Source organism: Oryzias latipes, chromosome 18, assembly GCF_053564925.1.
Source record: "Oryzias latipes strain Hd-rR chromosome 18, Olatipes_Hd-rR_3.1".
Classification (NCBI taxonomy): Eukaryota; Metazoa; Chordata; class Actinopteri; order Beloniformes; family Adrianichthyidae; genus Oryzias; species Oryzias latipes.
The window spans coordinates 27941782-27966102 of record NC_136254.1 but is presented as its reverse complement, the minus strand read 5'-3'; the positions used below and the strand labels follow the sequence as shown (position 1 = coordinate 27966102).

The 24321-nt window shown below is 39.1% G+C and overlaps 1 protein-coding gene and 1 long non-coding RNA gene across 2 annotated transcripts in view; both read right to left on the bottom strand.

Annotated features, from left to right (window-relative positions):
* Positions 1-17528, bottom strand: part of LOC101163113 (C-type mannose receptor 2-like) — a 68800-nt gene extending 51272 nt beyond the window's left edge. The window contains exons 1-7 of the mRNA XM_078936241.1: positions 17200-17528; positions 15174-15344; positions 13729-13950; positions 13105-13204; positions 11920-12152; positions 11540-11794; positions 10088-10345 (exon numbers count right to left, since the gene is read on the bottom strand). Of these exons, the coding sequence (XP_078792367.1) occupies positions 10088-10345; positions 11540-11794; positions 11920-12152; positions 13105-13204; positions 13729-13950; positions 15174-15344; positions 17200-17233 (1273 nt within the window). The 5' untranslated portion in view covers positions 17234-17528. The remainder of the gene's footprint in view (positions 1-10087; positions 10346-11539; positions 11795-11919; positions 12153-13104; positions 13205-13728; positions 13951-15173; positions 15345-17199) is intronic.
* On the bottom strand, positions 8023-10047 carry LOC144987167 (uncharacterized). Its single transcript, XR_013651045.1, has 3 exons — positions 9352-10047; positions 8961-9040; positions 8023-8871 (listed from the first exon to the last, which is right to left on the bottom strand). It is a non-coding gene; the product is annotated as an uncharacterized LOC144987167 (long non-coding RNA).
* Positions 17529-24321: the final 6793 nt, after the last annotated feature.

The following is a 24321-nucleotide window of genomic DNA, read 5'->3' as shown; positions in this document are numbered from 1 at the left end:
GCCCAACAAGACTCAGCAGCTGTTTTGAGTGTGAGTAAGCCCCCATTGACGGAAAAAGTAACCTCTGCACACCATTCTAAATCTTTTATTAGAAAGCCCATTTGCTATTTGTGTGGACAGGAGGGCCACACAAAGCCCAAGTGCCCCCAAGCTATTGCAAAGTTTACGCAGATGTGTTTTGTGCCCAGAGCAGCACCTGAACCAATCCATGTGACGAGTCCTTTGAAGGAGACCACTGTGGAAATAAATGACACCGGAAGTGCCCAAACATTAGTTCAGAGAAGGTATGTCTCACCTCACGCCATCTCTTCCACCAAGGCCCTCTCCATCTGCTGCGGCATGGTGATGAGAAGCAATATCAAACTGCTAATGTTTACCTTAAAGTGAAGGGACAGATCTATCTGCTGAATGTTGGTATTGCAGACAGTTTGCCTTACCCAGTGGTGTTGGGACATGATCTACCTGTACTACTGGACTTATTGCATGTCACTCCAGGATGTAATGTTGCTGTCACTCGGGCCCAAGCGAAACAAAAAGATGAGACCATTAAAATTTTGAACTCAATGCCCTTCTATGATGCAGACATAGGAGTTGGGTTGTTAAAAGAGCATAAATCATGCAAATAGCGAAGGCGAGAGAAGTTTCTGCATAATAATGTCGATTCAACTGAAGCATTGCCAGAACCTGACACTTTGCTTGGTTACCAAATCGCTGGTAATATTGGTGAGTTGCAGCACCAGGATGAGACCTTAGCAGAGTGTTTTAAAAAGCTGAACTGCAGAAGTGCCACGACTGACCTCTGCATTGAAAATGGCATCCTCTATCAACAGCACGGAGCAGTGAAACAACTAATGGTTCCTCGTGACGTCAGAGACACCATTTTATCTCTGGGCCATTCAATTCCTTGGGCTGGCCACCTTGGGAAGAGCAAAACCTTGGCTCAAATCCAGAGGTGGTTTCACTGGCCTGGTCTACAGAAAGATGTCTCTAACTTCTTTAAAAGTTGCCCGCAGTGCCAGAAGACTTCCAGCAGATACCCACCTAAAGCTCCTCTGGTGCCTTTGCCACTCATCAGCACCCCCTTTGAACGCCTTGGAATGGACATTGTGGGCCCAGTGGAGAGAAGCAAGTGTGGTAACCGGTTTATGCTCGTCATTACAGACTACGCAACAAAGTACCCTGAAGTTTTTGCTCTGAAGTCAGTAAAAGCCAAGACGGTTGCTTTTTGCCTGGTTCAGTTTTTTTCAAGGGTTGGTTTTCCAAAGGAAATCCTGACTGACCAGGGGAAAAATTTCATGTCTAAACTGCTGAAAGATGTGTATCAGTTACTTGGCATCAAAGGCCTAAGGACTACACCTTACCATCCTCAAACAGATGGGTTAACAGAAAGATTTAATCAAACGTTGAAGCAAATGTTACGCAAGTTCATCAATGACACAGGTTCTGACTGGGACCAGTGGCTTCCCTGTCTGCTTTTCACTTATAGGGAAGTTCCACAAGCCTCCACTGGGTTTTTCCCATTTGAGTTGCTGTTTGGACATGAAGTGAGGGGACCTTTAGCGCTGTTGAGGGAAACCTGGGAGGATGGAGAAGGTAGAGAACCAATTAATATTGTGTCTTATGTCATTAAGATGAGAGAAAAGTTGGAGAAGATGTCTGCCCTTACTCAGGAGCAAATGGTGATCTCTCAAACAAACCAGAAAACCTGGTATGACAAAGCTGCTCGCACCAGAAGTTTTTGCCCAGGTCAGAAAGTGTTGGTGATGCTGCCAACAGTGGAGAGCAAGCTACTGGCTAAGTGGCAAGGGCCCTTTGAAGTTATTCAAAAATTGGGTCCCACCACTTACAAAATCTCTGTTCCAGGTCATAGCCACAGCAGTCGTGTTCTGCATGTCAATCTGCTGAAGGAGTGGATCCCTGGAGCAGAAGAAAAACACACAGTGACCTTCATAAGGAGCATAGCTGATGAGGAAGTGGAGGAACAATATCTGCCCACTCCATCCGCAACTGCTCTCCAACTAAGCCACTTATCTGAACAACAGCAACTCCAGGTTAGAGCTCTGTGTTCACCAGTCGTGTTCAGTGAGAAACCAGGATGCACCAATGTCACCACTCATGACATCTCTTTGAAAGAGAATGCTGTGGTCAAACGCCTAAGTTACAGGATTCCAGAACGGTTACTTGGTCCCCTGCAAAAGGAAATTGATCTGATGCTGTCCCTAGGCATTATTGAAGCTTCTCAGAGTGAGTGGTTCAATCGAATTGTTCTTGTCCCAAAAAAGGATGGAACCATAAGGTTTTGTATAGACTTTCGTTATCTCAACTCTGTTTCTAAGTTTGATTCATACCGTACACCACGGATTGATGAACTCATTGACCGCCTTGGTAAGGCAAAATATCTGTCAACAATTGATCTCTCCAAAGGATATTGGCAGGTCCCATTAACAACCAGGTCCAGGGAGCTGACTGCCTTCAGAACACCATGGGGCCTATATCATTTCACTGTCATGCCATTTGGATTACACGGAGCTCCGGCCACATTTCAAAGATTAATGGACAAGGTATTGTGTGGTCTGTCACAGTTTACATCTGCATACCTTGACGACATTTTGGTGTACAGGAACAGCTGGGAAGAACATCTGGAACACCTGAAGATTGTTTTGGAGTGTCTCCACACTGCAGGTTTGACTATTAATCCGGCAAAGTGTGACCTGGTGAGGAAAGAGATCCAGTACCTTGGCTACGTCATTGGGAATGGAGAGGTAAAGCCACAAGTGGAGAAAGTGCAGGCCAGGCAGTCCTGTCCTTTACCTCAAACTAAGAAACAGTTAAGATCTTTCCTTGGCATGTCCGGCTGGTATCACAAATTCATTCCCAATTTTTCAACTAGAGCAGCTTCACTGACTGACATGACAAGTAAAAAGGGCCCCATCCTGCTGCAGTGGACAGAGGAATCAGAACTGGCTTTTAGAGACATTCAATAAGCCTTAAGTGGACATCCTGTTCTGAAGTGTCCTGACTTTCAACAACATTTCATACTGCAAACTGATGCTTCAGACAGAGGGCTTGGTGCTGTACTGCTCCAAGGACCTATTAAACATCGCCATCCTGTTGCTTTCATCAGTCGCAAACTGCACCCCAGAGAAACCCGTTATTTTACCATTGAGAAGGAGTGTCTGGCGGTGAAATGGGCCTTGGATTCTTTCAAGTATTACCTTTTGGGAAGGTCCTTCACCATAGAGACAGACCATAAAGCACTGAAATGGCTGGAAAGCATGAAGGACACGAACAGCAGAATCACCCGTTGGTACCTGGCGATCCAGCCTTTCAACTTTGAAGTCATCCACATCCCTGGCAAAGAAAACATCGTTGCTGACTATCTTTCCCGCTGCCATCGGGAAAGTCCGGAGGAGGGGAAGTGTGTGGTGGTTCAACCTCAAAGCACCACATAGGCGTTAGTATTTCTTTATTTTTCTTTAAATTCAAAACATTCATTTTTACTTTGTTTACTTAAAATAAAATAACAATGGGTGCACACATTTGATTAATTTGTTTTAAGTGAGAAAAAGTAGTTTATTCACTTTTGTTTGTTTTCTGAGTTTCCATCTCAGGTGAGCCATCCACAGTAATGAGCAGAGGAGATTGGGAAATTCCTCTGGGGAACTGCAGGGGTTGCCAACTCTCCTCATGGACTTTATTTTTGCTTATTTAAATGAAATGATTTAGTCCACTTTCTGTTTGAAGAAAACTTTTGTATCATATGAATTTTGTTTGGCTTCTGTTTCTCTGTTTTGTAATCAGATTAATTAGTTTGAATGTTTAATTAGTTAGTTTCCCCTCCCTCATGTGTCTAGTATGGTTTGTCCCTGTCTATAAAGCTTCCCCAGTGTGTCAGTGTAATGGCTTAGTCTGGTCAGGCCTGTTCAGTTTAGTCCCACGTGGTTTGTTTTTTTTTAGTTATGTTTTCAGTTGGGCCCAAATTACTTTAGTTTTGAAACTATACTGTTTTTGTACATTTTTTATCTTCCTTTACAAAGAAAAAACTACAAAAAAAAATATATTAAAAGATCTTGCAAGAAAACACCTCTTTTTGTCCATTGACTAATTGTGAACCTTCACACCGCTGTACCAGGAGCACCCCCCACAACGGGACCCACGCAGCCCGAGCAGGATAACCATCCATCCATCTTCCTCCGCTTATCCGGGACCGGGTCGCGGGGGCAGCAGACTGAGCAGAGATGCCCAGACTTCCCTCACCCCAGTCACTTCCTCCAGCTCCTCTGGGGGGACCCCGAGGCGTTCCCAGGCCAGCCGAGAGACGTAGTCTCTCCAGCGTGTCCTGGGTCTTCCCCGGGGCCTCCGCCCAGTGGGACATGCCCGGAACACCTCTCCAGGGAGGCGTCCAGGGGGCATCCGGACTAGATGCCTGAGCCACCTCAGCTGGCTACTTTCGATGTGGAGGAGAAGCGGTTCTACTCCGAGCTCTCCGCGGGTGACTGAGCTTCTCACCCTATCTCTAAGGGAGCGCCCCGCCACCCTACGGAGGAAGCTCATTTCAGCCGCTTGTATTCGGGACCTCGTTCTTTCGGTCATGACCCATAGCTCATGACCATAGGTGAGTATTGGAACGAAGATCGACCGGTAAATTGAGAGCTTTGCTTTTCGGCTCAGCTCTCTCTTCACCACGACGGACCGATAGAGCGACCGCATAACTACGGACGCCGCTCCGATCCGCCTGTCAATCTCACGCTCCGATCTTCCCTCACTCGTGAACAAGACCCCAAGGTATTTAAACTCCTCCACCTGGGGCAAGGACACTCCACCCACCGAGAGATGGCAAACTACCTTACTCCGGTCAAGGACCATGGCCTCAGATTTAGCGGTGCTGACCCTCATCCCAGCCGCTTCACACTCGGCCGCAAACCGCCCCAATGTCGCTGGAGGCTCCGGTTTGATGAAGCCAACAGGATAACCCAAATTATCAAATGTACTTGCTTTGATAATTCAAATTTGTCCTTTCTAAACATGAGATCTCTGTAGTGTAGGTTTCGTCTGCTCTCTAGTGGTGATAACAAGACACTTGCTGTCAACATTTTGCGGCAGTGGCTCAGGAGGTTGAGCGGGTCGTCCAATGATCAAAGGGTCGGCAGTTCGGTCCCACTCCCCCCATTCAACTGTTGTTGTGACCTTGGGCTAGACACTTCACCCTCCCTGCCTCCAGTGCGGCTCAACTGGTGTGTGAATGTGTGAAACTATAAAGGCAGTGTGCACTTTTTTTGTTGTTTTCCACTACACTTATATTTACTTACATTTATCTGAATTTTTTTGATGTTTTGAATTTTGAACCTTGCACAATAAAGTTATTATCTGGTCTGTCTCTGGTGGCATTTCTTTAGGATAACTAATAATATGCTTAAGAAAAAGTAATCACCACTAAAAAATGCCATTGATCAGTATCAAATGTTTAATGCAAAAAATAATCAGTATCATATCAAATCTTAAAAGTTTGGTATTACCCATCACTGGAACCAACTGATTAAAATTATTTCCTATAACTTTGATAATCATGGCTTACAGGAAAAAAAAAAAGATCTGTGTCACAGAAATAAGAATTTTGTGAAAAAACATGTTGAAAACTCTTACAGCTAATCAATTCAAAACACCTGGAAAGGTCTCCAAAGCCTTGAATGATCTCCCAGTCTGTGTCATAAGCTACTTAATCATTGGGGTGACTCCTAGATGGACAGATGTCCAGAAGACAGTCATCAACACCATTCACAAAAAGAGCAAGCCACATAATGCCAATACTAAGCAGGATGGTTGTTTGCAGAATGACTATAGAGTCAGAGCATAAAGAGCCTCCACAATCATACAAATGCTAGACATGGGTGATAAATGTTGCATCCTTCATGTCAAACTACTCATGAGTGAGAAAAATCTGAAGCTACAGAAAAAAAAATGTTTTATGGTCCAAAGGTTTTTCTTTTAGATCAAATTAAATGTTGCATTTGTAATAAAAGGTGCCAGAGTCTGGCGGTAGATTGATGAAAACAAAATGTGTGTTGCTTCAACTCCAGTTTGTAAATTCCTGTCAGTGATTATTTGGGGTGCCATACCATCTGCTGGTAAGTGTCCACTTGTTTCCTGAAGTCTATGACTAATCCAACCATCTAGCAGGAAATTCTAGAGCACTTTATGCTGCCCTCTGCTGGCAGTCTCTGGCAACTTCTCTTCTGTGCATAAAGTTTATAAGTGCTCTGTACATAGTGATTGTGCTACTTTTCTTTTTAACCATAACTGAAGTGTGTTGTTACAACTCTGGTCAATCTCGTTTCTTTTTGTTTCATGAAGTGTGATGTATTTTGTGGGACATTGCTGTGGTTTATACATTTTTGTTTGTCTTTTTGTGATTTTTGTTTACAAGTGTGGGTTGCTGAGTGGTACAGGCTGCAGACCGGACCAAAGCCCTTAAAACTAAATCATCACCTCTCCCCCCACACTCACAATTCTCAACAGCACTGTCCCCTCAACAGACTCACACAGGTTCCTGGGGTCCATCATCTCACGGGACCTTAAGTGGACCGCTCACATTGACTTGGTCCGGAAAAAGGCTCAGCAAAGGTTGTACTTCCTGCGACAACTCAAGAAGTTCAACCTGCCTCAGGAGCTGCTGACCATCTTCTACATGGCAATAATCTAATCTGTCCTGACCACATCCATCACGATCTGGTTTGGTTCAGCTACCAGACACGACAGGAACAGACTACAGAGAATCATTAGATCCACTGAAAGGATTATTGGTTCCAGCCTTCCCCCCATTCAGGACCTGTACCGATCCAGAGCCAGGAAGTGGGCTGGCAGGTTCGTAAAAGACCCCTCTCATCCCGGACACTGCCTTTTCAGCCTCCTCCCGTCAGGGCGGCGCTTTAGGACAATGCGAACCAAAACGACCACCACAAAGAGAGCTACGTCCCCCGAGCTGTCATTCTTATGAACTCCTGACTCCGGACCACTCAAGGACACTGAACAACCACAGAAACTGTCAAACTGGAACTACTGCTCCTGCATTCTTGACTTTTTTATTTTATTTTATTTCTTTATTTACTTATGTTTATTTATTCATACATCTACCTTCTTTTTATTATTTATCCTTTTGTTTGTCTTACCCCTGACACTTTCTATACCATGCTAGTTTGCACGAGAGCACAAGAAACTGAAGACAAATTCCCTGTACATGCGCTGTACTTGCCAAATAAAGTGATTCTGATTCTGAGAAAGGAGCTCAGCTGCAAATCTTTTTTATTTGTGTGGCCTTTTCTCTTCAATTGGTCTGTATAATGTCCTCCAAGAGAAGTTCAGCAGAACGTTTACAGTAAAAACGGTTTTACAGTTTTGTGTGAGTCTATTCCAGCTTTGTAAGCCTTGTGATCCACGTAGATAAAACAGATCATACATAATAGAACATTTACTGTCTCTGCAAAACAAACTTTTTTTTATAAAACAGAAACATTGAATTATAGAAGTAAAAACCCAAGTATTATGAATCAGCTATGACTGAAATCCTTTATATTTACACTTCCTAATAGTTTTCTTACAGTTTCTTAAAAAATAATGTAATGTTCATATAAAGCTGTCACAAGTTGTCAGGCAAACTCACTATGAGTATTTAAGGACTCCTTTAAGTAAAAAGCAGCTCTGTTCATGAAACTGTCTTCCTAGAAGCAGCAGAAACAGACGAGACCTTTACATTTGTTGCCATTTGAGTCCAGAGAGAAAAAAAGCAATTGCTACCACCAGAACCTGCTTTAAAATCAGATGTAAACCAGAAACATGCCCGCCTTCCTTTGCAGCTGAAACACTTGGAAACATAAAGTATAAATACTCCACAAAGTATAAATAGAAAAAGTAATTAAGTAATTGAAAAATGGGATAAACTAAGAAAAACTAAATAGAGAAGTTGCAAAAGTAGTTGATAAAGTAAAAAGTGAATGAACAACTTTAAAATAATAGTACAAACATGGATACTTTCCACCATCAGTTTTTATTTGGGATTTTGTGACTATGAATAATACAGTTACATATATCAGAAATACATAAAATGGATGACGCAAGAGTTACCCATTTGCTCCCACTTTCCTCTTAATATTTGTTTAATAATATACTTTATAACATGGTTATTAAGTTTCACATTTAGTTGGTGCAGATTTCTAAATATCAACATAAATGGGTCACAAAGTAATCTGGTGAAACACAAAGAAAAAAAACTTGTTACAAAAGATGTTTAAAGTAAAGTTTTTTTGTTTTTGGAACAATGTATCTACTTGTATGCATACAGTACCAGAAGTTCAAACACAAGGAATGCTGACTTTAGCCAAGTAAAATCCACGTTTTCAAAATTAAATGATTATATAATTATACAAAAGAGCTTAAGATTGCTAAATTTTTATTTTGTACTTAAACAGTTCATGATGGTAAGGGGATGTGACTGATAAGATGCAGTATTACAGTTGTTCTGTAAAGTAAAACAAAAAGTATTCCAGAAGATTCTTCACCAAGGCTTTCAGTGAGTTTCCTTTGGGTTTTTTCCATTTGATTATTCAAAAAAAATGTATAAATAACCCTGCACCTTCCAAAGAAAATGTTATCATTATTTTTACTTCTCCAAAGTTTCCCCAATAACCATCAACCCAATCCTCACAACCAGCGCTGATTATTTTCAAAGAATAGTTTGTTGTAGAGAAATTACAAACATTCATCAAGTAAAACTCTGCAGATTGAGTCTTCTTGTGTTCATGCGTTTCCTTCAATGCTCTCATCGACTTGAACAATCCTCAAGGAAAACTGCTGTAAGGAACAGTTTTGTCTGAAGAACTGAAAGTATAAAAGAAGTTATAATTTAAAAAAAAAAAACTATATTAAAGATTTTTATAAATGAACATCACAAATAAAGCCAGTCTTACCTCAGCCAAAGCTTCATTTAGGTCTGACTCTGATTGTTGAATCAATGAGCTTAAACTCATGTTCAAATGAACCAAAGTATCTATGAAAACGTGACACAATCATTGAGATATCAATACTTTGAAATAGTTTAACATGTGTTTTGGACAAGTAAAAAAAGCAAAACACAAAACTGAATCTGGAATTATAACAACATCTTGTGTTTTTGTTTGTATGTTTGTGTGAATTTTCAGTTTCCTGTATACTTTTTTGTATTCGTAGTAGACAGCAAAGTAAGAATTTCATTGTGCAGGGAAACCCGTTTCTTACTGTTCAAATGACAATAAACCCTTTGAATCTTGAATTCAGCAAATATTAATAGAAATTATGTTGACATCTTAAAGAATTACTTACTGGGCCCTTAGAGTCCACATCATAGTCGTTTCAGGAGGATTGCGTGTAAAACAAAATAACTAACTGTTAAATCTTACAAAAAAAATTAGTACATGTTTTAAAAATATATGTATTTTAAAGACATAGCGATAAATTAGTAGAGAAGAAGAGTGCTGGAGTTTGTTGTTCTATGATAGTTATCAAGGTTTCTTATTAGAAATTAATATAAATATTCCATTGAAACATAAGAATCCTCAAAAATGATATTATATTGTAGAACATTTGCACTATACATTGTTGAATAATAAAATCAGGATTTGATTGAAATGTCTTACCAATAAAAAACATGCATTTCAACTGCATTAACTGGATGGATACATTTACATACAAAAGCCATGCAAATGTGCTTTTACACTAAGAAAACTAGAAACTGAGAACAGTCCTTTTAATACAATGCAGATGGTTTGCTTTGACCATCTGGTCCACACAGATATTTTCTGTGCACAATGAACTATAACTAGGTTCCCTTTCAAAGTACCAAAACTTTTCTTTTATGACTGATCAAGACTCACTTTTCTATGGAAACAAAAACATTTAACAAAGCAAATGCGTCAGCCCAGTCCTTTTTGGTGTATGTTGATTACAATTTAAAAGTAGCAAATTGTAGCGTTTGAAGAACAAAATACACTTCAAACAAAACAGGCTGGTGTGAACACATCCTGAGCATAAGCACAGTTTACCAAGCACAGATTCTTACCCGTAAATGCAGTAACTGTAACTCCACTGCTTCTTATGCCTTCAAACACACAGAAGAGAGTAAAGGTGTATTTCGTCCGAGCAGTGAGTGATGTGACCATGTATGATACAGGTCCTCCTCCTTCTGGTGCGCTGATGTTTGTCTCTGTTCCATTAAACTGCAGCACGAAGCTGATATTTGTGTTCATTCTACTCCATTCAAGAGTAATGCTGGTCTCAGTCTGTGCAGATGCTCTAAAGTTTTCTGCATTTTGAGGAGCTAAAAAAAAGCAGAGGAAATATTAAAGTTTTAAAATATAAGCAAGAAATATATATTTAGTAAAAAAAAACATTATAAAGTTGTAAATAAATTTTCATTTAAACAAATTAATTTAAAATTTTGTATCCACATTTACACATTCACTGGAGTAGCAGAAAACCCAGTCTAGTCATGGTCTGGAATCCCTCAGTAATTCTAATAATTGACTCTGAATTTGAAAGAGGGAGGAGTTCAGTCCCAGTTACTTTGGGAGTTTGTCGTGGCCTGTTAGGATCATTGTCGTATTTGTGTATATGTTTTCTTTGGGGTTATGTTGTATTGTCATTTATGTTTCTGTTAATATGGAGAGGTAGTTGTCTGTTATGGAGGTAATTTTTTGTTTACCCAGGTGATCAGGACTGAAGAGAGAAAGACTGGTGGACGACTTTAAATACCTTTTTAGTCCAACCCATGCAAGGGGTGGGGGGGTTGGACTGTAGTTAATATTATTTGGTGGTTTAAAGGCTGAATGATTTGGGTTTGCATTTTTTTCCCAACTTTTCCATTTATAAAAAATTGTTCCTGTCCAGCAGCTCAGCAAACAGCTCAGAGCTAAAGGCCTCTTGTGTTACATTTTACTGTTACCCTAGGTTAGGGGGTTGTGAATGTTCTGACACACAAAGTGTATTTTTTGTAAACCCCTTTTGAATTTAAAGCTCAACTTTATTTATATTGATTTGGTTTGTGTACCTTTTTTGTTTGACCAGAATGAATAGAAGGAGAGAAGACAGTGGGATATCAGAGACTAGATTAGAGGATAAAAGAAAAGAAAAAGGCGTAGGGTTAAGGAAGTTAGAGGATGATTAAAGAAATGGTGGGATGAGGGAACAGAATAAAAAAACAACAAGTTGCTGGAGGTTTATCATCATAACTGTCTATTTTTGCTTTTTTTTATGTCCCCTCGTCCCATGGATGAAAGGTAAATAACAGCCTGACTATGGATTCAAACTATTATCACTGCCAGGAATAAGAAGGCACCCTATCAGTAGTAGTAGTTTGTTTGTATTTTTCTGCTTTATCAGTTTCTGGCCATGTGCTGGAATCAGCAACACAACTTCTCATAACTTAGTCTGAAATAAGTGGCTGCTCTAACATTCAATAACATTTAAAGTGAATTCCTTTAGGAAAAATACATACAAATCAAGATCATTTTACCAGTTGTTACTGTCAGTTGTACTCCGGTGCTTCTGGTGTTTCCATAAACAGAGTAAAGATTGAATGTGTATGTTGTTCCAGCACTGAGAGATGAGACTGTGAAAGTTACTGGTCCATCACCATCAGGGGCTGCAATCATCCTCTCTGTACCATTAAACTGGAGCACATAGCTGGCATTGATGATCTTACTCCACTGCAGAGTGACAGTAGTCTCTGTTCTTCTCAATAAAGTCAAATTGTTCACATTCAGAGGAACTGAGAATGAAACACACAATAGAAGTTTTGATTTTATTATAAGTATCAATAACATCATGTCTCCTTTTTTAACTGACAACAGTAATTGCCTACTTTTAATCAGTGCAGTACTTGAACATACATACCTGCTTTGTAACAAATAAATGGAAATTGAGAAGAGCAGTAATTATTTGACCATTGTCCCGGCTTCTCTACAGTAACACATTGATCTCCAGAAGAGCCTTGTTGACTGACTATGTTGTACTGAAACACAGATTGGCTCCCATCAGACCACACTTTCTGGCGATACAGGCCAATCCAGACCGTAACTGCTCCTACTAGAGCTTTAATGATGTTATTTTCTGTATTATTCCGTATGCTGTAAAAAGAAAATATTTACATTACAACACAAAAATGTGAAAGATTAAATAGCTAAATCTTTATAATGATGTAAAATGTTTATTTTTTAGTATCTTCTAAGCAACCTCCAGTTATTAGAACAAAGAATTAAAAATCATCTCTATAAATGTTCAACTCCTTTCTATTCTTTGGTTGCAGCCTTTAGAGGTCATCACAACATGTTATCCTCCATCCAACCCTATCTTTTGCATCACTGAGCATCTTTCACTGCATTAATGAATTTACTCTTGCGTCTTTCTTTACGGCTTCTGCCTGACATCTTTTCTATACTACAACAAATTAATGTTACTATGCTGCAATACTGCAGTATGCCTCAATTATGCTATTAGTTTTTTATGCAATAAAAAAACATTGCTTTGCACATCAAATTGTAAATTTTGATACTAATTACTTAGCAAATTTAAACTTTATAAGTCACCACTTTTGTAGGACAATGAATGCAAAATAGATTTTTAACTACAATTCAACAGTTATTTGCTTTGTGTGGATCAATCTTTTATTGCTTTATGATGGCTGTGATAAAACTTCAGAAGCCTCAGATCCACTGGAAATATGTTAATTGCATAAACGGTTGAAGAGTTAAAACAACTTAAAGAATGTCAACACTGGAGCTAAAGTTTCAGTGTTAAAGGGTTCATCTAAATATATCGAACTATTTCCTGATTATGAGTGAAAACTTTATTGTTAGAAAACTAGGATTTGGAAGCCACAAGGTACAGTTTAGGCATTGCAAAAATGAGAAATAGCTTCAAGAGTCAGAAACTGCAACTGAGAAACGGTGTACAGATGGGGGCCAAGAAAAACTGTCAGTGCATCCTAAATTTACATCAACTAATCTGTTTTATTCCTTTAGAGAAGAGGTTTCTCTGGAAAGCAGATCCAAGGTGAAGTAAAGATTAGTGCAACTGTACCTTGCTAAATCCACATAATTCTGCCTGCAGTGTTTCTGTGCTTCTGTCCAGTTCAATGGGGTGTTAATTAGAATGTAACTGGGTGTGCCAGCAACCATACCTGCAAATAAATAAAAGAAAAACACAAATGACAAAAAAAAAACCATCTTCTTGGTTTGAAATCTTGTAATTGAAGATTTTTCTCAGTTTAAGCAAGAGTCACATCCAATGCTTAATAAAACAGAGGTGTTTTGCAGAAAGAGGAACACCGGCTGGATTTTTGGTGCAGCAGAATTCAAGATCAATAACAGTTTCTAGTGTCAACAGTTCTATGTTGCCAAAAATACTTTACATAAACAGGCATCAAGTTCAATATAAGCTCAGCAGACACTTGAAATGAATAAATTATACTCTGATCAATTGGGAGATTTAAAAGGAACGTTTTCCTTCATTGTAACATTCTGACAGATAAATATATAAGTTTTGAAGCAAAGTTATTGATGTTTAGCTTCAGCAACAACCTACAACGAATGGAGCTGAAACTCAAACATCTTAAAATGGGAGACTAATAAACCTTTCAAATGATAAAGAATAGGGCAAGGAGAATGCACAATTGAAGTCAATAAAATCTGAAAAGTAACTCACCACGATAGCAGACAAAAGGCCGTGGGTTAGTGCACTCATCGTCATCCCAATCGGCGTTGTTACCATAAAGGCGGACACACAACTGTTTACCATTATAATTGTTTGGCTCGCCAGAGGTCCAATACCGAAATGTTGCCTCTCCAACACCATAAAAGCTGCTGTCACTCAAAGACCACCTCCAACTGTTTACCATGTCATCGCGTAGACCAATCCAGGCTTTCCCTTTAAAATAAAAAAGGAATTTATTTAGTCATTGATATAATGTAAAAATGTAGATATAACTGTTCCAAAAGCAAAAGTCAGTACCAACGTGAGGACCTGGAAAAACTCCATTTGCATAATTAAACTATTTTTAGTATTTAAGAAAAGAAAAAAAAATACTGTTATTCTCTGAATTTTACAAAATTTATATTCTGTTTCCAGTGATTTAAAGAATGCCTTATAATTCACAGCTCTGATATTTTAGGGCAGCAAACATTTGTGTATTTGTTTTTCCCTCAGGTTAAAATGGTTAAAATGATTTTTTAATACTGATATAAAAATAAAAAAACTGAAGCAGAATTTAAACAAGTTGATTTGAAAGAGAAAAAAAAAGAGTTAAAAATACAACAAGATACTATCAACTTTTTAAGAGCATGTGACTGAAATAGTACTTTAAGGCCAGGCTATGGCGTTTCATGGCTGCCATAAATTGAACGAGCGTAAAGACAACTGAGGAAGTGAGTGAGGAACCTTACAACCACGCAGGCGCAATTCTAACCGAGCAACCACACATTTTACAACTGCACACAATCGTAACTGAGAAGTGATTCTGTGCACTCACTTCATTTTGCGCGCTCGCTGGGTTTGTGTGTTAAGTGGGTGTGTTTGTCACTTAAGGTCGGAAACCTTTGTGGTTGATCTCATTGGCCGAAATTTGCACGTCAAATCCGGCGAGGCACCAAAATTTACAAATACATCCGTCATGGGGTTTCAGCGTCTGGGTTTGTTTCGCTTCAGCTAATCATGACAACATCCTTCAAAAATCAGACAATGTGATTTTTTTTATTTTTTCTCATTTTGTTTGTCATAAATGAGATATCCCTGTTTTTAAGTGGGACAACCTGAACAATTGGTGGCTGACTAAATACTGTTCTGCCCCACTGTATGTATCGAACCACGACAGCAGTAGTACAATCATAGACTAGTATAATCAGGCTGACTTTTGAAAAAAGCATTTATGCATGTGGATATTATTAGAAAATAAGGAAATATAACATCTGAGCTCATCTAGGGTCATCTCACGTTCCCTGTCAGTTGTCATGGTAGTCATACCAGCTGTACTTCTTGGTGCAGTCAAAGCTGAGATATACTGCTCAACAGGGGCTTTTGGGGGTGTTTGTACACAGTAAAAACTGGTTAAAAATTATTCAACTTGGGTTATCTGCCCAACTTGAAATACTCACCTGTATAACTTGATAATGCAACAATAACTGCATCAACATCTGCTGTATTCTCTATGGTGGCCAGGTCAGTGTAGTTCTGTCTGCAGACACTCTGAGCATCTCTCCAGTTTAAAGGAGTGTTCACAAAGTAGAACTGACGAGTCTGTGCAAAGGAAACACTGAGCACTGCTCCTGAAAAAAACAAAACAAAAAGGTATTCAAATTTTTTCTCTCCAATTTCTTCCTGCTGGGTTACAGCTGGGTTTCTTCCTGCTGGGTTACATTGAAAATGCCAGAGGCAGTTGAGGTAAACAGTCTAGACCTTAGCTCGTTTTCTCAGGTGCTGTCAACATTGGGTATGTATGATAAAGTTTCTTGAATGTCAAAAATGGGATGGGTTGGATTTTCAGGCTTTTCCGCATAGTCACAAATCAACATTTTAAAATGTGACTTTCAGAACATTTTAATGATTAACGTAAAATAAACCCATCTATCTCTATATATCTTTATATATATATATATATAACCACTACACGGTGGCGCAGTGGTTAGCGCTCTTGCCTCCGGTTGGGGGTTTAATGAAAAACAACATCAATGGGGGACCTTTCTGTGTGGAGTTTGCATGTTCTACCTGTGCATGCGTGGGTTCTCTCTGGGATCATGCTTCATAGGTCAATTGGTAACTCTAAATTGTCCATAGGTGTGACTGTGAGAGTGAATGGGTGTGTGATTGAGCATTCTACCCTGCGACAGACTGGCGACCTGTCCAGGGCATCCCCTGCCTCCGCCCACAAGTGGCCGCGATAGGCTCCGGCAGCCCCGTGACCCCGAAAGGGAAAAACGGTATAGAAAATGGATGAATGAATGAATGAATGAATGTATATATATATGTGTGTGTATATATATATATATATATATATATATATATATATATATATATATATATATATATATAAAACAGAAAAAGACAGGCACACCTATACTCAATCTACAGTTGCTGTTTTCTCAGGCTAAGATATTTGAGTAAAAATTGTGAAATACTGTATGTCCTTTTAAAAATGATAGGATAGAGCTGGAAAAGACAGCAGCAAGTGATTTGTCATTATTTGGAGAGTGTACAATACTGTACACCAAAAATCCTAAATCCAAATGTCCTTATAGGTGAATACAGGCCGTCTACAGGTAAAAAAAACAAAAAAGGGCAAACCTTTACAGGTTTACAGGTAAGAACATCGAACAAAGACATTACTCATATGTCATAGTGCAAGCATCACGATATAGTGACCAAACGCACAATGGTACGTTCTGTTTTCATTACATTTCTTGAGCTGATCATCCAATCCCCAAGCTAAATTTCAAGGCACACCTGCACTTCCCTTAAGGCAGGGGTGGGCAATTCCAGGCCTTGAGGGCCAGTGTGTCTGCATGATTTCCAGATACTCTTGCCTTACTCATGGCTGATTACCTGGTTCAGGTGTATCCAGCCAATCAGAACATGCCAGAGCAGGGTATGTTGGAAAATATGCAGGAATGCGGCCCTCCGTGCCCACCTCTGCCTTAAGGTGTTGCCGTTTCTCTCCACAAGCTCTTCAGGGCCCCAAAACACAGCAGCACCCATATGGGTCAACTCCCCATACGGGTGCACCTGACTAAGGCTTAAAATACCTACTCCAATAAAAATCGTGTTTTTGGTGTTTTTAACATGTTCATGTAGCTTTTTTCTCATAATGGAGGACAAAATAATTTAAGTTTATAACTGCGTTTCTGAATGTTTCTTTATTCAAACCGTGTTGGATCAATGGGATCAATGGGCCAAAGTATCCCTTTTGCTCTGATTTTTAGCATTTTTGCTCAAAACTGCATAATCATAAAGGAAATTCCACTGGGAACTATTTTACAATAAAAACTAATATATAGTTCGAGTGGGACTTAAATGAGGGCTAAGAGGTTATTTATTCAGTTTATTTATAAAGTATATGCAAATGCACATACTAAAATAAAATGTTAATTAAAAATAATCCTGGATATTCATTTAAAAAGTACTGACCTGCAAAAATGAGGAAGATCACTCGATGATCCATGAGTTAAACCTTTAAAAGAAAACCATAAATCATTAATGTTCCTTTCTTACATTAGTGTACACTGCATGACAATGTGCCGTTTGCCATAAACACATTTCACTAGATATGATCTTCTTTGAGTTCTTTTGAATTTGTGTTCCTGCTTGCTACTTGTTTGTTTTGTCTTTCCTCCACCAATACATCAGAAAAACTCCTCCTCCTTTTACAGCAGTCCAGGAATGCAGTAGTACTGGAAAACTTTACCCTGGAAAACAGCCTCTTTAAAAGATTCCAATTCCAAAAATGGAAATAATAAATAAGGCATTAGATTCATAAGTTGCTATTCATAAGTAACCTTTGATTTATTCATCTGGGATGTGGTTATAGGGCAGTTGCCCATTACTTGTAACTATTGATTAAAAATGAATATGTTTATCTAATTTTACTAACAAACAGGAAATAAAATATTTCAGCTTTTAGAACTTAATATTCTGTGCACATGCTCAACGGGTTAACAGATTAAAGATTAATTCAGATTGCTACATTCATTCTTAGCACTTCTGTGTCTTCTTGTTTGTAATTAAATGTTATCAGAGTGTTTACACTATTGCAAGTTTTCAGTAATGGCTCCATGTCCTGCCACATTATACTGTCAACTGCTTGTAACCCCATCTACTGTATATGGTATATGTACGTGGCATATTACTCACAATAAATTAAATATATTGTCATTACACAAGTGTTTTTTCTACGTGGTCTGAATTTTAAGGAAATATGTAAAAGTTTACTTCAACATTGAAATAATTTGTGGTGTAAGAAAATTATTATTCTGTGTGACATTTCATTTTTTGTGTAATTTTAAAGGTTACCAAAAAACCACTGGTCGACAGCCCACCACACCGAGCCTCTTTTAGCAGTTCCACCCCAAAACGACAACAAGATTTCATGAAAACCTTGTGGTAGATTTACACTCTCAGCTTTACGGTTGCTGTTGTTGCTGCGCTCAGTGATCCATACACAACTTAGTGTTAACTAGGAATTGGTACTCTGTGAAAATTGTGTGCAGCTAACATATAAAAAAAGCAGATTTTGGTGATTCATGGCAGGCTCAGAAGAACGAGTGAGGCCGTGCAGACGTGCTGCGCAGAGCTTCAGTCAGAGTATCAGTCAAAATGCTTAAGGCAAAGCGAGTGACAGTTCTGCTGTACTTCACAGTAAAATAATCTAGTTCAGCTACCGGATTGATCAGAGTTACGTATACAAAGCACTGAAAAGACTGTTGATGTGGCAATGAGCTGTGAAATATGTAGTTACTTCCTTGTGTGGGAAAACAGAAAACGTTTTTGTTTTTTAATATTTCATTTTGATTTCTTTGAAGTACTTTTGCTTCCTGAACCGTTTTGCTTTAATTTCCTTTCATTTTTTTGGGAAGTATGTTTTGGTTTTGGGAATTTTGGCTTAATTTCTCTAATGCAATGTTGGTGCTTTATATTATTTGTTTTGCTTCCTCGATTGTCGTTGTGATCTTTAATCTGTTTTGGCATTGAGTGGTGTGTTGCTGTGATTTGCAGTTTTATGTAGGTAATACTCATCAGTACACAAAAAGTACACACTTGTAGATTTGATGTGAGAACTTGTAAAATAGAATGTGAGAACTTGCACACTAAAAATCTGCATGTGTGTGTTAAAATCTTCTGCTGTAAAGTTTGACTAACTACATTGGAACTGACAAATTCCCATTTGCATGTGTTCCTTTAGAGTTACAACCTCCAATCTGTGATTCCAACTGCTCAAATGTGCTTCTGTGTGTGCTTAAATCTGCTGGCGCAAATCACAAGTGCGATCCAACTGCGCTCTGACTTCTGACCACTCTTTGCTAGAAACTTGTGTCAAAACTGATCTGTGTCTGAAAATTGAATGGGGGGGGGGGGGTTAGAGGAGGGGGGAGTCAACCAATCAGAGTCCAGCACTCAGAGGACTTGGTAAAGTTAGAAAGGTCTTCACAGATTTAGACTTCCTGCATCAATAACTCTTCTGATAAATGTGCAAATGTGACAGAGTATCTCAATCATTTTGTATTAACACAGAGAGTGAACTACTAATGTATTTCCAAAGGAAAAAGATTGTTTTTTTTTTCCTGCATGTTTTTGTGAGGCATCAGCAGAGCTCTTTTAGAACTTAAACACACTGAAAGAGAATAGGTTGGAGGTTTTATCACCATGCGCCTTACCGTTTATTACAGAGATGAACAGGAAAAAGCTTTTTTTAAACCTCTGGTCATCTCACCCATCCTGGAGTAGTAGAATCATGTTTTTGGTTGTTTCAGAACACAGTCATGGGCATAAAATCTCTGACAAATGGGTTTATTCCACCAGACACGTCACGAGTAGGAAATGGGCGATTTCCATCATGGCAACGGGATTTATAGCTTCTCCATAAGGGACGTTTAAACCGCTCTTGGTCTGGTTTTTTACCCTCTGACGTGTCCATCACGGTAGACCCTAGCATTGACTTATGATGCAGACAGCATCGCTCCACTCAAGCTTTTAATCTCTCCCCACAATAGGATGGCAGTTCATGGAAGAGACCTTTCAATTACCAACCACAAAAACTAACTAAAAGAAAGTAAAAAGAAAAATTTCGTCAGATGTTTTTCAGTGACTACAATGGACTAATGGATAAATACTTTTTAGAAATCAGTTTAAAATCCACACTTTATATTTGACAGAGTAATTTTAAATAAAACAGTGTGTGCAAACCTGATGAAAACCTACAGGAAATGTTTAAATTATTCTATTGTTAACCAGAGTTGCAGTGTAAAGTTGCCTGAATTGGTTTTGTTTTGTTAACTTCTTTTAGGAGTTTCATATTTTAACGTATTTTAACTAACTTGTTGTTCTTGTTACCCTTCCCAGTCGCTCACATTCTGAACAAGGAAGCACGGGTTAAAAATTACAGAAGTTTTCCAAGTCAGTGCAACCTTTTCACTCAGGGGGTTTATCTGTTTGGCATGGTGCCTAAACCCTCAAAACAAAAACAAAATGAAATGGAATCACAAAGGTTAAATCCCCATCTACACCCAGGTGCCTGAATATGATTGATGGGTCCAGATAATGTTTATGTTAATGCTTTCCCAAAGCAGTTTCCTTTTTCTGCTGTCAAAAACATGAGGCAGTGTGTTCATGCCATCATTTTGACCAAAATGATGCTGTTTCTGTCAGAGTTAAGCTGTTCTTCACTTGATATTTGCTCTCTGTATCTGGCTCTAATTCCTATGCTCACCTCACCAGTATGTTCCTCATTACTCACAATAAGTTAGGGATAACATTATATAAATAAAATAAAAACTGATCATGTCAATTGCAAGTATTTCCACCATTTGTCGCAATGACAGCCTGACAATGACGTCTCATGGTCCAGACTCATGATGTTGTTGTGAGGCAATTCGTTCCATTCATCCACAAGTGCTACATGCTGTTCTGCCAGTTTACGTGGGGGTAGGATACCATCATCCAGTCTTCAGTTGTCTTTGGTTCAGCTGGTCCCAGATGTTTTCTATGAGGTTCAGGTCACAGGACAATGCTGGCCATACCATACTGTATGAGGCATTCCAACGTCCTGAACTTCAGTTGTGACACCATGAACTTCATTGAATTATTCAGTTGTGACAATTCTGGCATGATGCAGTGGAGCATTATGATCCATGAACAGACTGTTGGATGTGTGCCGTGGGGGATGTCTGAATGCATACCGAGTGAACTGAGAGTACTGGTCATCGTTGCGGTCTGTCACTGGCGAGGCTCCTCTCCTGGGTTCGTCACAAACTATGTCAGTAGTTCTGTGTCTTGACGCAAGTCTGCTGGTTGTGTAGGACCCATAAATACAGGAGACTGGGCTTGGTGGTGTCGAAGTAGCGTTGCAGGTTGCAGGGACAACGCCTGAACACCTGTTTGTTTGTGTCTTTTCTCCCAGCCCAGTAGCAGTTTATAACTGCCGGAATTCTTCACATTCTTTTCCTTTTTTTTTTAACTTGTTCTGTCCAACAACTATACTACTACAACAACTACAGATGAGAGCTGAAGGCCTTTTGTGTCAGACAGGTTTTACTATCACAAAAAGAGGTTATGAATCTTCTGACAACCAGAGTGTAAATTTGTACGATCCCCCTTTTTTTAATTATTATTATTTTTAATTTATTTGATACATTTTGTGTTTTAATTATGTATACTTATTCTTTTTCTTAAAGGGGAGGGAGAGGGGAAAAGTGTGTGTGTGTGTGGGAGGGAGGGGGGTAGAAGAAAAAGAAATAAAGAGGGAGGGGGAGTAAGTAGGGACACAAGTGCTGAGTTGCTAATTTGAATAGGTTATTATTTTAAACTGTGAAACAAGATCTGCACAAAGACAAATATTACATCCAAACGTGAAATTCTGACACTAAGATGAGCAGAAGACATCTGTCCATCAACACACTGTGGGTTAGGAGGAGGGATGAAGCAGAAAGGGAGCAGTGTGGCACGTGCCAGCCAGAAGGATGGAGATGCATGCACTCTGCCAAAGTGAACCGTGTGATCATAAGGGGAACCAGATCCTCCCTAGCCCGACCAGCCAGACCAGGAGAGACAGGGAGACCCCTGAACCAGGAGCACCCCCCGCAACGGGACCCATGCAGCCCAAGCAGGGGGCGGTGGGGTTCACATTCTAACATACGTGTCCAACCTGCACTACTTCTACTTCTGCCATCCACTCTGTGTGCCAAGGACCACTGTCGCTCCCTAGTGAGAAGCAGACACAAATATTAAAACACTATTTTGGTATGTTGGCTACCTGGTTTCCCTGCTGCACTAGCTGATCGAAAGGATTGGAAGGTTTAGGCTCCTTTAAACCTTTTTTGGTATCATAAATAAATCTTTTCTCATATTTCTAAAATATGTAATTGACTAGTTCCCTGACGCATGGCACTTATTTCTTAGTAGTGACACACATGGCATCTGTGTTCCATTGTTTATGTTATTTACTGTCAATTGAAATTCTTTTAGTTTTTTTCATCCAACAACAAACTAACAATATTACCAAAATAAAAGTTTAACTTTTTACCTTATCTATCTAACATCATTGTATCTTTCACTGGTTTTATACATCAACATTTAAAGATATAGCTCTTCATGTTTAAAAGACCCACTCATATCATATGATAATAGCACATCTATAATAGCACATTTGTTATTTGTTCATTTTCAAATTATCAAATGTACTTGTTTTGAGAATTCATCTTTGTGCTTACGGAACATAAGATCTCTGTAGGGTAGCTTTCGTCTGCTCTCTAGTGCTGATGACAGGACACTTGCCGTCAACATTTTGCGGCAGCGGTTTAGGAGGTTGAGCAGGTCGTCCAATGATCAAAGTGTCGGTGGTTCGATCCCCGCTCCCCCCAGTAAACTGTTTTTGTGACCTTGGGCAAGACACTTCACCCTCTTTGGCTCCAGTGCGGCTCCACTGGTGTGTGAATGTCCCGGTGATGGTCAGAGGGGCTGTAGGTGCAAACTAGCTGCCACGCCTCTACCATCACCAAGTATACATGAGGAGTGAATGAATAATAGACACATTTTAAGCGCTTTGAGCGTCTGGAAAAGCGCAGATAAATCTAATCCATTATTGTTATGATCATTATTCGCAAATTACATAAAACACATCAATGAATTTGAGATCATAAGTGAGTTTGATATTTACAACAATCTAAAATTCCTCATCCATGCTTTAACTTTAACAAAATTAGTTGATCGCAACTTACTGCTTAGTTGTTGAGGTAATTTTCAGGTTTGTTGAAGTCCCTGTAGTTGATTGATGACCATGACAAATCAATATTTGTCATGGTCAGAGGTTGGAAAATGACACGATGGTGAGAACAAAATACGGTATTTTGTAATAGGGATTACCCTGCGACAGACTGGCGACCCGTCCAGGGCATCCCCTGCCTTTGCCCACAAGTGGTCGGGATAGGCTCCGACAGCCCTGTGACCCTGAAAGGGACAAACAGTATAGAAAATGAATGAATGAATGTAATAGGGAACATTGTGAATGAGCAGGTAGTGGGTTTTCCAGCAGAGCAGGTAGGAGAGTCCAGGGCAGACTGAAGATTAGGGGACAAAAATAGGAAATTAGACATGGGAAAACAGAACAGAGCTCAGCAAAATTCAGAGATAGGTTCAGGTGGAGAAGGTGGAGGAACCGATCTTTAATAATGGAGGAATGATGAGTGGCAGGGGTGTCTAATTCATTGACTGTATATGAGAACTGGACCGAGTGAGTGTGACGTCACCCATAGGAAGTGGCATGAACAAATTAAAGCCAATTGAGATGAAACATTTTTTATGACACCGTCACATTGGAGCCAGACAACGCCAGAAAGCAGTGATTGGTCTGAGTCTGCATGGCAATATTGTGTCATGTAGTAAAAATTGCTTTAATCAATCTCTTTTTCACAGCATTGGTAAACTTCTGTGTTTCTTTTTTCCCCACAATCCTCTTTGCATGTTCACTCCAGATTACTGTCAAATTATAATTTAATCCAAATAATCTTAAACTTTCACTTCTTGTTTGAAACATTTCCGTTTAAATTCAAACTAAACTGATCTCTCTGTATTTTACTGTTGAAAACCTGTATTTGCCCCTCTAATGTTGCATTCGTGGTTTTCTGAAATGTTATTTCCTTTTTAGAATAATAATAATTGAAACTACTTTACAAAAATCACTATCAAGGTGTAGTTCAGTTCAAGTAAGCAACATGTCAAATTAAACTTGCTTTCAGTGCTAATTCAAAATCTAATTAATTAAAATGAACTCAAACAACATTATTTAAATTAATCTTTATTTATATAGGACTTTTCATACATAACGCAATCCAACGCTTTGATCTTATAGTTTACAAGCATAGGGACGTATTTATAAAAGAAAATTGTAATTTATTTAGAGCATAAAGAAATGTAACTAATAATGCACAATCTTCAGAAAAGCATGACATTCCCATTCATAAACAGACCCTTCAAAAACAGCCCTTCTGTTGTTCATGAAACGCCTCATTCCGTCATGCCATCATCTCCTTTGGAGGGCAT